Consider the following 12,574-nt stretch of genomic DNA (forward strand, 5'->3'; position numbering starts at 1 on the left):
CCCTGGGCTCAATCCCCAGTACTCGGGGGCGGGGGGAGGGAGAGAAAGAGCTTATTTTTTCAATTCTGATTTTCCTTATGTCTATATAGGTACATAATTGGATTTATACAGTATATAGAGTTTTATATCTTGCTTCCCCCCATTTAACAACATATCCTAATCATTTATTTATGAAACTTACATTTATTGTGAAAATTCTTTTTTAACAGCAGCATAATGTATCATAGAATTTATTTGGCCATTTTCCTCCCGTTGAATATTTTAGGTTTTTTTTTTCTTCTTTTCTTTATTTTTAAAAAAACGTAGACAAAATCTTGCTATGTATCCCAGGCTGATCTAGAAGTTGAGGTCCTCTTGCCTCAGCTTCCTGAATCCTGGGGTGACAGGAGTATGCTACTATACTGGTTGTATTTTTCTTTTGCTTCTACAAATGGAGCAAAGAATAATTTTTTGCATAAATTATTATCCTTAGGCTAGAGTTCTTAAAGGTGTACTTGCAGTATATATTTTTAATGTTTACATTTTAACAATGAGAGAAAACAGAAGCATTAACAAAATAGTGAAGAAAAGACTGTATGTATAGTAAAACCTTGGATTGCTAGTAACTTGTTTGCCAGTGTTCCACAAGACAAGCAAACATTTCTAATAAATTTTAACTTGATAATCGAGCAATGTCTTGCAGTAGGAGTTGTACATGATGTGGAATGTCACATGATCACAACTGAGCCAATGGTCCCCCCCCCCGCCCCCGTCTCTCTTTCTGTGGGATTGTGGATGGTCAATATAACCCAACAGCACGAGGTTATGGAGGAGATCTCGTCTGCAGAGAAGGAGAAGAAGGCAGAGGAAGCCCTCACTTCAAATGAGATTAGGGAGATGTGTAAAATGTGAGAAACATTGCAAAATTTTGTAGAAAAGCACTACCTGAATAAGGCTGTAGCAATGCGAGTGATCAATCTGTTGAACAACAACACAGTGTCACATTTCCACAAAATCTTCAAAGGGAGGCAAAAACAATGTCATTGGATAGGTTCCTTGTTACAGTTGCTTTTAAAAATAAGATTCCATTCAGCCCATAGATAGGAATGATTCCATTAGTGATAGTGAAAGTCGTCCTACACAGCAACCCTCCTCTTGTCTCGCTCACATCAGTAAATGCAGCTTAACTTATTTTTCTTTATATTTTGTATCTTCTTTATTATTTTGTGTTATATTACAGTACTGTAATCATTTTTATATAAATATTTCTGGGTTGTGTAACGAATCATCTGAGTTTCCACTATTTCTTATGGGGAAACTTGCTTTGATATACAAGTGCTTTGGCTTACAAGTGTATTTCTGGGATGAATTATGCTCACAAACCAAGGTTTTACTGTATGTTAAAATGGGGCACTAAGGGAATAAAAGAACCATCTGATTATCCATAGTTGGTGGAAGCCTGCTCTGGAAAGGGAGCACTAGGAGCACACTCTGGGGTCTGGTGTTTTTGCTGAGGCCTAAAAGTGGAACAGCATTCTGGGCTGAGGGAGCAGCAAGTTTAATAGCCCTGGAACCTGTTTGAGGAAAAGGAAGAACGTCATCGTGGTTAGAGAGGGGCAAGTGGGAGGAATGATATGAATGTTTTAAAGCCTCAAAACTATTTTGAAACACTTAAAAATAATTCCAAAGAATTTTAAAGCTCCAAAAAATTCGAAAAATAAAAATAGTACAAAGAATACCTGTACATTACCTGGCCACATTTTTTTCCCTGAACCATTTGGGGATAGGCTACCTCTATTTTGGCCCTTTACCCCTAAATACTAAAACATTTATTTACCAAGCATCAGGACTTTGTCTTACGTAACCACAATGTACCAGTTCTAAACCTCTTCCCTTTTTAATGATGAAGAAACTGAGCTATAAGCCCATGAAAGAGATTTTTATATTTCTAAATCTTCATGTTATTCCCTCACTTGGACATTCTGCTTTCTTCTCTGGCTGTACATTCTGGTCACACTTCAGGGTGGATGCAGAGATGAGAGGCGCCAGTCCAGCGGCATGGCCCACGCACTGGCAGCCAGGACTTCAGTGACGCTTCCTGTGCTCAGTGCCAAGCACCAAGGCTGACCCTGTCTGGACTGGTAGCACAGAGTGGGCACATGCTCAGTGCAACCACACGGGCACCTTTCACTTTTTTTTTTCCTTTTTTGAGACAGGGTCTCACTGTGTAGTTCAGGCTGGCCTTGAACTCACAGCAATCCTCCTGCCTCAGCCTCCCAAGTGCTGGGACTACAGGCGTGCACCACCACACCCTGTCTCACTTTTATAAATTAAAACCCTGCTCAGTTGCTTCTTTGTTAGTTTTCTAGACTGTTGGTTTTTCCTTCACAATAAAACCTGGCTTTTTCAGAATCCCCTGAGCATCTCGGGAAGCTTGAGGATTTATCTTAATTGTTTTCTACAACGTGCTGCCCACTTCCTGCCTTTAACAGAGCCCAGGCATCCTACCAGTCTCTTGCCAGACACTTGCCAACTCCCTCGAATTGCACCACAGCCTGGCGGCTCTGACGTCGCACAGCTTTCACAGTCCAGGTTGCTGGTCATTCGGACTCTGCATTCCATAGCATTTCTCTCTGGTTCTTAGGCTGCTACAGCTCCCTTTGATTACAGCACCTGCCATTATCCCTTTCCCCACTCTCTAACATCCCATGACTAATAATCTGTGACTTGGGGAGCCAGATGACAGTGCTTGTTAGAGTTATTTGTAAAGAGAAATTAGATTCTAAATGGGTGCTGCTCCCAGGAATAAGGCATGGATTTTGTGACATTAGCGGTGGCATTTTGATTGCTTTTTCTGCCTTTCTGCTCAGGGGTTTTTCTCAGTGTGCCAATCACTGAAATCAGAGGACAGGTATTTTGGGGCTGTGTTTTAGAAGAGATGGACTCATGGAAGCCACATTACAAAGGTGTCCAGAGTACAGCAATGAAGAACTCGGGCCCTGAAGGTCACATGATGGCCAGACCCCACAAAGGAGTTGTATGCTACAGGGCAAACTAAGGAACCTCAGCTCCCTGTCACTCCAGTCTTCAGATGGCAGCAGCAATAATGTATAGCTCATTTAATCCATCACGATGTGGGCCTTAAGATAATGCAGGTGGACTCTTGGAACAGTGCTTAGCACATAGGAAATGTCTGGTAAATGTTAGCATCAAAGGAGAAAAGATCAGAACTGCAGGCTGAGGCTGAGGGTTAGGAGTCAGCTCTGCCAGCCTGCACAGGACTAAGAGAAGGAAACAGCAGGAGGAACAAGGCAGACCTAAAAGCTGACTCTTCCAACTTCTCAAAGTTTCCCAAAGTAGAGGGTGACTGCTTTCTGGCTTGGCAAGATTTAGAGGCAGCAAGGACAGAGTGCTGGTGACTGTGGTCTACTAACTAACTAGTCCTTCACTAGGGAACAGCAGGTGGCATCAGCTGGCATTGAGAGTTAATGAGCATTACTTTCTTTAGACACAGAATTATTGATTGCGGTCTCCCTTTATCAGCATGGCCACTTTCTTGGGTTTCAGTTATGCAAGGCCAACTGTGGCTGGAGAATAGTAAATGGAAAATTCCAGAAAAAACAATTAGTAAGTTTTAAATTGCAGGCTTCTTTCAGCACCATGGTGAAATCTCACATCATTCCATGCCAACTTGGTACAGACATAAATCATTCTTTTGCCCAGTGTATCTACTCTGTATACCCTACCTTCCCACTAGTCATTCAGTAGCCAGCTCAGTCATCAGAACCTAATGTGGTTCCATAGTGCTTGTGTTCATGAAACCTGTATATTACCTAACAATGGCTCCAGAGTGCAGGGGCCATAATGCAGACAAGGCACCAGGGCTCACACCATGGAAGGATAGGCTAGCTTCGGTCTTATGTGGCAATGCTGCAGAGCATATAGGAAGAAACAATATATAGATAGAGCTTGGTACCACTTTTGATTCCAAGCATTCACTGGGGCTCCTGGATGGGGGGAGATCACTGTATATTACATTTTTTGGTTTTTAGGAAAGGTTTTGAACTGAACGTGATGGCATGTACCTGTAATCCCAGTACTTGGGAGGCTGAAGCAGGAAGCCAGTTCAAGGCCAGCCTGGGCTACATACTGAGTTCAAGGTCAGCCTGGACTACATAGTGAGACCCTGTCTCAAACTACCCCCCAACAAAAAAAAAAAGAAGGAAAAACGGGGTTTTTTTGGGGTTTTTTTTTGGTACCGGGGATTGAACTCGGGTCCTTGCGCTTGTGCAGCAGGCAGCAAAATCACTGAGCTAAATCCCCGGCCCAAGAAAAAAGTTTTTAAAATGGGAAGGGGCATTTGAGACTTCATTCCTAGATGTTTGAGAATGGAAATCTAGATGATAACCTCAACTCCCTGGTTTTCTCACTAGGAATGTTTGATTCATCCTCCCTGGGGCCATCTGAACAGAGGGGAGACAGAGATAGGACAACTCTTCATTCTTGCCAATAAGCTGGTTGTAGGGATAGGCACTGCCATACCCAGAATCCTCCCCACCCCAACCCCCACGTGGAGTTTCTGGTGCTGTCACTTTTCAGATGAGCAAGTGGCAATCAGGTATAGATGCAGAACCTGCTCAAGACTAGTTGGTGATAGTGCTGGATTTGAACTCAGTTCTCCCCTACTCCAAACCTGGGTCTTGACCCACTCTTCGTTTTCACCATACTTGCCCATGGTGGTACCAGGAATCCCCTCCCTACTTTGAGCCAGAGAGGCAGGCTGTGTCAATTTGACTGTGTCTGCTCTCCCAACATGGGCATTTGGTGGCGTGGGGTGGGACCCACCAGAAATGCAGTCAACCATGGGTGAGCCTCTCTCTCCCTCTTCAAAGGGTGGGAATGCTGCGGCCCTTCAGAGACTGGTGGTGGTTTCTGGTGATGGACCTAGAGACTTTTGAAACGATTTTCATTGAAACAATTTTGCAGTAAAATCTTGTAAACCCTAGGAGTGAATCCAGGGTTGGTCTCCCCTTGGCTCTGAGCTAAGTCTGGACAAGGCCAAGGACCCACATGGCTACAACTGGCGTCCATGTGGTGCACTGGGAGCAGAGATACATTTTTGGCCAGGGCAGTGCCCTGGGTGGGTTTGGATGCCCCGTCATCACCTGATTTACATCCAGAGGTCAGAGGTTTTCAAACCACACCCAATCCCTCAGAAAACTTCAAGGGCTGCTATAGAAGGAAGGGATCAGAAAGGAAGGGTCCAGGTAGTCAGCCCTCGAGGCCCCCACGATCGATTTGAGCAGGACTTGCCTTTCCATCTGTTTTATATATGGAGTCTCCTAAGATTTAGTTTAAAGAAAAGGTGGTGTTGCTTATAAAAAAAAATTCTTTGCAAACCTTACCTAGAGAAGTTTAAAGGAGAGAAACCGAGATGGGCCTCCACCCAACCCCAAAGCTGGCCCAGCTCCTGTGTGGCTGGGGACACTGACTCAGCCCCACCCTAGAGCCTGTTCTGGGATGGTATGAGTGGTCTGGATGTGGGGAGGCAGAGGCAGGGGCTGGGCTTGAGCCTGGGGTGAAGGCCTGGGTTGGTGAGGGCTCAGAGGAAGGGGCTCCTCTCACAGGAACATGAGGTGGGTCCCCAAAAGCCATAGATTCTGTAGGTTCCTGGTCAGGGCCCAGGGCTATGCCTGGATGGTGGGTGTGACATCTATCCTGAGCAGGCTGGGCTCAGGGAGGTGCCAGCCCGCAATGTAGCCCACACCCTCAGTGGGATGCAGCCCCCGTGGGGAGTAGGGGCCAGAAGAGCAGAGTGACAGTGGGAAACACCCTCTGGGTTCAACAAATAAAGTCAGGCTCCAGGCAATGGGCAGGTGGCCAGCGGGTCAGAAAGGTCAGGAGCCAACGGGGAAGCTGATTGTGACATCAGAGGCCCTTTCTTATCCCAGCGGGAGCTGCCCGGGCTGCTCTGTTGCCCTGGCAGGAACTGGAATCCAAATGAGCCTGACCCAGCAGCCCACAGTGCAAGTCCACTGAGACAGCTGGCTGAGTGTATGAGTGTGTGTGTGTGTGTGTGTGTATGCGTGCGTGTCAGAGTGGGTAAAGATAGGGAGCACATCTCATTACTACCACAAGTAGCTGTGGACACTGGGCTGTTCCCAAGCTGGGCATTCAAACTACGCTTGTCAGACTCTCTGCACTCCAAGTCCTTTGGTGTGCACCTGTCTGCCTCTCCTGTAGGCAGGATCTCAGCGAACAGGATGGACACAGCCATTGTGCCAAGTCAATACATTAGAAGGGGCCTAGAGGACTCTGGAGGCAGATACAATGATAGCAATAGAAGCAAAATGAAAATCCTAACATTAAACAAACAAACCCACAAAGCAAAAATGAAAACCTAAAATCCGGGACCCTGTGTATAAGCAGAGGGAAGCTGTGGCTGGATGGTCACAAGAAGATCAGAAAATCCGGAAGTCAAAGACACTGTAAAGTCCATCCCTTTCCCAAGGTACAAAGTCTGTCACTAGTGTTGCTGGTGTGGATGCCTGGCTCAAGCTTCCAGGGACAAGAATATGAGGACCACGCATGGAAACCCAGAGTTTTCCCCTACATGGAGTGGGGAGCTCCTCATTGCTCTGTGCCTCTTTGGCCTGGTTGGACCCTTTAAGCCTGATGCCTTGAGCTGTAGAAGACAAAAATCATGTCCCCTAAGTCTTCATTCTTCATACATCATTTATGAATTCAACAGAAGATTCTGGGTTGTATTGCCCAGGAAGGGGCCAAGAGCTCAAGACCCTGGACTCAAGTCCTACCTTCACTGCTTAGCAGCCGTGTAATCTTGGGTAAGTTACTTAAACCTCTCTGAACTTCAGTTTCCTTCTCTGTAAAAGGAATATAAGAATAATAGTTCCTTCACAGAAGATTAAGCAGTAAAATGAATGGAAATGATGTCCTGTGGAGCCTGGCATATGGTAAATGCTGGAAAGTTTGGCAGCCACCTTGAACTGGCACTGAGCCCATACTTAGCTAAAATCTAAGTCTTTTTACATCAACTGCATACACTTATCTTGATTAAACTTCATTTTGTAATTTCAGCCCATTGTCCCATCCAGTCAATATTGGTCTGTCACCATGCATTAGCCAGCCCAGCCTACTTTGTCATCTGTACGTCCTATAACTCGTCTTTGCAACAGTTCTCCGCGCTCTCCAGCCTAATGTCGACATAGTACTGGAGACTCTTTCAGCTGTCCTGCTGCTACTCAGTTACCAACTCTGCTATCTTCTAGCCCACACCAGCTGCAAGGAGTGAGAATTTCTTCCCCTCATAAATTTTGAAAACTCCAGGAAGAAAGTGAAATTATATTATTATTGAATTACTTCTGTTTATTTGTGTTTTTTTTTTTTTTTTTGGTACCGGGGATCGAACTCGGGACCTTGCGCTTGCAAGGCAGGCACCGGAACCACTGAGCTAAATCCCCGGCCTGAATTACTTCTGTTTAAAATACCAGGGAAATTAAAAAACCTTTTTGGAAAATAACAATCAAAAGAGTGTTCAACATCAAATTGAGGCCCTTGGCAAGAGTACATTTTATTTATCTAGAACATTCCCCCTCCTGGGGAATTGTGTCAGTTCTCCACCGTACCAGCACATGAGGTGCTTCTACAGAGCCTTCTGTGTTTTTCCATGTGGTCTATACTTTCTCTCTCCTATTTCTCTATTCTATTCTCATTTAGAACAGAAACTTTTAAATGTCAGGAGCCTTCTCTATAGTTCCATATCTCTCCTTAACTCCTGAGTTCCCATAAGAAAAGGCAATTTAGGGTTTGCACTTAACTCTTAAAGCCTGCTGGCTGACAAGTTATTACCACAAAAAGTGATCCTTTATATGTACTTGTGTTGGTGAAGTTTAAAGTCAACTTGAGTGGGCCAGGAGGTGCCTGGATTAAATACTGTTTCTGGGTGTTTCCGAAAGGACATCATTTCTAGACAGGGTTAGCATCTGAGTCTCTGAACTCGGTAAAGCAGACAGTCCTCCCCACTGTGGCAGTCATCCTCCAATCCTCTGAGGGCCTGCAGAGGACAAGGTATAGGGAGGAAGCTGGAATTTGACTTTTTTCCAGTCTCACTTTTTGAGCTGGGACATCTTATCTTCTGCCCTTGGACTGGGATTTTCATGGACAACCCCCTGGTTCTCAGGCCTTTGGACTCACACTGAGTTACAACATGGGTTTCCCATGTGGCAGATCAGAGGATATCTCAGCCTCCACAACCAAGTAAGCCAACTCCTGGTAATAAATCTATCTATAATTTATATCTACCTATTTATATCCACATTGTTCTCCAATTGGTTCTGTTCCTCTGCAGATCCTGTAGCTTCCAAGAATAATGGATACTCAGAGGGGCCAGAAATGAGCTTCTGGAGGGCAGGACTTAGGTTTGATTCACTTTTTGTCATCCTAGGTGTACTGTACCATCACACATTGCACATGGTAGATACAGAACTCAGAAAACAATTTTTAGAATGTTGAGTGAATAACATGAGGGACAAAGGCCACAATGTTCAGATGAAGCCAGATTGATGGATGAGGCCCTTGCTCCTATTCTGGCTGCTGTTTTCTGCCTTACTGGTGTCAAGAGTAAATGCTTGCCCTGAAGTTTAACCAGTCTGGGCTTGCTACTGACAGTTTCTCTTTGAGTTTTTGAGAATGCCACTAGAAAGTGAACAGAGAAGGCAGACCTGAGGTTGAAGGCAGTCAAAGAAAGATCCTGCAGTAATCTGGAGCTGGGGAAGGAGGACAGATTTTTTTTTTTTGGGGGGGGAGGAAGATGAAAGCATTGTCAGGACCCAGAGAAACAAGATTATATCTCTTGGTCAACAAACACCAAGTGCCCTACTTTATACAGGCTCAGCTTTCTAATGGGATACCCAATAAACTGGTTCCTCCCATTGTGTGCTTATGGTCTAAATGGGCATAGAAGAGCCTGAAAAGATCAACCATAGCCCACTCATAGGTGCCAACAAGAGAGGTCCTAAAAGGCTCCAAACTGAAGGCCCAACTAGATGTGCTTAATCATGGAGAGCTTCTTGACAGAGGCGAGTTTCGAGCCCCTTCCAAGGAGATGAGGGCCCAGGGCTAAAGGGGAAAGATTGAGGGGCTGTGACATCAGGTGCAAAGAATTGATGCTCAGTGGGTGAAAAACCCCACTTCCTCCAGTTCTCTAAGGGTCTCCCTTCACGTGGCAGCCTCCACCACTGGCACAACTGGGCCCAGGCAGGGGGCTGGGTCACTAGTGGTCTAACCTCATTGGACCGGAGAACTCCAAAGAACGGGTAGAGGAAGGCAGGGACCAGTGCTGCAGCTCCCAGTGGCACCGCCTCGGACACCCAGTACACAGCCGTCACTATCAGCACGTAGGCACACGCAGCTTCCTGGAGGGAAGGACAGAGTAGGTTAGTCCCAGGGAGGGAGAATCTGAATACACCCTGGGGCTGGGGCAGCTTGCACTAGACACAGCTCTGCATGGTGCAAAGCTGTGCTGGGCAGTTGAACACAGGAGACCCATTTTTTTGTGGGTGAAGCTAGGGCCACTCCTGAGGACCCATGTCTGGCACATAGTCAGCACTGGTGTGCAGCACACTGGCCACTGGGCCACTGTATATCGCATGGCTCTGCTGGTGCATGGAACTGAAATTCAGCCCAGCACCCAGACCCAAGATGAAAAACTGTGAAGGCAGAGTTCAGAGCTTTAACTCAGACTGGAGCCAAGTTGATCAGACACTGGAGACCCTAGGGGAAGCGGGAGATGGTTCAGGATATGGGATTGGCTCCCATGTGTGCTGTCAGTCAGCACAGGGGTAGAAGATCTGAAGATACAGGGCATTCAGTGTTTGCCCGGCTGAAGGGAAGTGGTTCTGTAAGAAGTGAGATTTAGGAACGATCCCAAGGGTGGCTCCCACACAGTGTTCTCACGACCCCGGAGGAGTCTCAAGAATATCCCAGAGAGACCACCAAGGCCTTGAACCCTAACCCTCTCCAGCCTCACCCCTGAAAGAATGGCCCTGCTCTCATTTGATTTCTGTGCTGCCTACATGTAAGCTTATTTGAAAAATTTTAAAAAGTCTTCATGGCTTTAAAAATGAATAAATGAAGTTAAATCTCCTTGCTTCAGATTATTAGCTAAAACAACTCTACTCAATAGCAATTTTTCTTGTTGCCAAGGCTAGTGTTGAACTTGGACTCAAGCAATCCTCCTGGCTCAGCCTCCTACTAGCTGGGATTACAGGTGTGCACCACCATTTAGTAGTAAAATTTAATACAATAAATTGCTAGGCAAGAACTGGTTGGCTATTTCCCCCTCCAATGTCCAGGGTGAGGTTCTTTCGTACTGTACTCCCCTTGAGTGGCTGGGCAAGCCTCCCATGGGGCTGTTTGCAGAGTCAGTACATAGCTGCAAAGAGCCTGGTGGGGAGCAGAGGAGAGGCAGGCAGCAATCCTGAGAACGAGACTCTCATTTTGGATGATGAAGAAGAAGGAACTCCTAACTCAGTGTTTCTTAGCCTTGGCTCTAGTGACATTTGGGGCTGGACAATTCTTTGTTGTGGAGCTAGCTGTCCTGTGCAGTGTAAGGCATTTTACCACATTTCCCCCCAAATAAGACCTAACAGCCTTGAAACTGGGGATCAAAAATGCCAGCCCCCATCGCCCTATCCTTGCCCTGCCTGCCTTACGGAGTCGCCACCAAGCAAGAGAACAGCGAGGTAGAATCTTGGCCATGACTTGCTGTCACCGTGACGGTAATGACCAGTAGGGCTTAGTTTCTAGCTAGACCTCATTTTCAGGGAAGCACAGTTGCAGCACCTCTGGTCTCTACTCACTAGCTGCCAGTTGACACAACTGAAAATGGTGCTCATTGCTCTCTGCATCCTTTCACCTGCCTGGTGCCATGGGAGCATCCTTTCCCAGAGAGAACAGAGTGCCGTCCACGTGGAAGAGGGCTGGAATTCACCAGCATTTCCTCTAGCCCACTTGCTCTTGGGTAACCAAGTGGTGCACAGAGTAAATTAAGTACGAGCTCTTATCTAAACCCAGTCCCCCTTAACTTTGGCCTCCAGTAATGCTGACTGCCCCAGTGATGTTGCTGGAGGTGTTGGGAAGGTTGCCAGGGGCAGCATCACCAAACTGCAGGACTCAGAGGGCCCTTTTATAGAAAGTCAGAGATGCTGGGAATTTCTTAATTTTCACCAAGTTCTAAACCATCAGGGCTCAGGAGACCTCCCCTGGTGGCCGACCCAGGAACCTGACAGATCTAGCTGTGTTTGCAACCTCCTGAGTTCAGAATAAGCCTCCTCCAACTGTTACACTGAAGTTACAAAATGTTGCTGTGCGCAGTGAGGGCAGAGGAGTGACCAACAGGCTTGGTGGAAAGGGACCTTGCTCCCTCCTGATAGGCATGGATTATGGGGCTGAGGTCTGGGAAATGGGAACTGGGTCCACTGATTGTTGACTTGTGGCTCCTGCAGGGCCGAGAGATGAGAGAGAAGATAAGACTTTTGGAAATGCTGACAAGACAATGGAATCAGTAGTGAGGGAAAATGGCTTCACAGGGGAAAGAATACAATGGAGAAATGCCCTCTTTGTAGTGGAAATAAAACTACCTGAAGGATTCAAAGCTCTCTGGAGCCTTCTCATTACCTTTCTGGGAAAGAGACAGAATGAAAGGTCTTAATTCCAGGTAAGATAAAGGAACAGAATGCCTGCCTCACTGGGAAGCCTTTATCCTGGTCACTAGAGAGTCACAAGGGAGTAAGGCTGCAGGGAGGGACAGGGAAAAAGAGAGAGAGGAAAAGAAAGGAAGGGAAGAGAGAGAACTTTCCATCTACCATGCACCATTTGGGGTTGAATTAGGAGATTTGGGTAGGCTGCAATAAACTTTCCAATAGTAAAGATCTTAAGGAACTGGGGTAGGTTAGTGGAGGAAGTCCCTGTGCTACCTTCAGCCAGGAAATCGCAATAACTTCCTTCAGTCCCTTTTCAGTTTTCCCAGAATTAGGTACACAAGCCAGGATTCAGATACCCAGGACCCTGCAGTGTTCCCTTTTAGGAGTCTGGGGTCTCCCTTATCTTACTGGGAGGAATATTCTGGAAACCCAAGGTCACTGCTCATAGGGAATTTGGGAGTTGGTAGGTATTCAGGGAATGCCTTTAAGGGCCAGTGTTGTCTCTCTCTATTTTTTTCTTTTTGCTACTGTTCAAAAAAAAGGAGTTCAAAAGTTGAAGGTCTCTGTGTAGAATGTTGCTACCTTGAGATCATCTCAGGCTTGGGTCTGCTCGACTACCACAGTGACAGCTCATGAGGTCTGGCTGGCAGTAGCTTGATGTCTGTTCATTTGCCCTTTGTAAAATTTAGCATAGGAGGTTGAGTGCAATGTTTATCCCACTGGGGACCTTGAAGAGGGGCTTAGTGATGGATGCCTCCTCTTGTGCCTGCTTCAGTTTTTATTTGGTGGTGCTGGGGATGAAGCACAACCTCATGCAAACTAGGTGAGCACTGTACCACCAAGCTACACCCCTAGCCCTACTGTCTGCATCT

The 12,574-nt window shown here is 46.2% G+C and overlaps 2 protein-coding genes across 5 annotated transcripts in view; one reads left to right on the plus strand and one right to left on the minus strand.

The window, feature by feature from the left end:
- Stmp1 (short transmembrane mitochondrial protein 1) overlaps nt 1–12,574 on the plus strand; it is a 201,240-nt gene that overhangs the window by 45,220 nt on the left and 143,446 nt on the right. The gene's annotated exons all lie outside the window — the stretch shown is intronic.
- Nucleotides 1–12,574, minus strand: part of Slc13a4 (solute carrier family 13 member 4) — a 43,887-nt gene that overhangs the window by 28,779 nt on the left and 2,534 nt on the right. For all 3 annotated transcript variants that reach the window (XR_015449115.1, XM_004851232.4, XM_087205894.1), the window contains exon 2: nt 9,285–9,413. Coding sequence is in view for 2 of the 3 variants with exons in the window: in XM_004851232.4 (XP_004851289.1) it covers nt 9,285–9,413 (129 nt within the window). In the remaining variant the exon portion in view is untranslated. The remainder of the gene's footprint in view (nt 1–9,284; nt 9,414–12,574) is intronic.

Source organism: Heterocephalus glaber, unplaced genomic scaffold, assembly GCF_053883595.1.
Source record: "Heterocephalus glaber isolate CG9 unplaced genomic scaffold, H.glaber_assembly_v1.0 deba00000621, whole genome shotgun sequence".
Lineage (NCBI taxonomy): Eukaryota > Metazoa > Chordata > Mammalia > Rodentia > Bathyergidae > Heterocephalus > Heterocephalus glaber.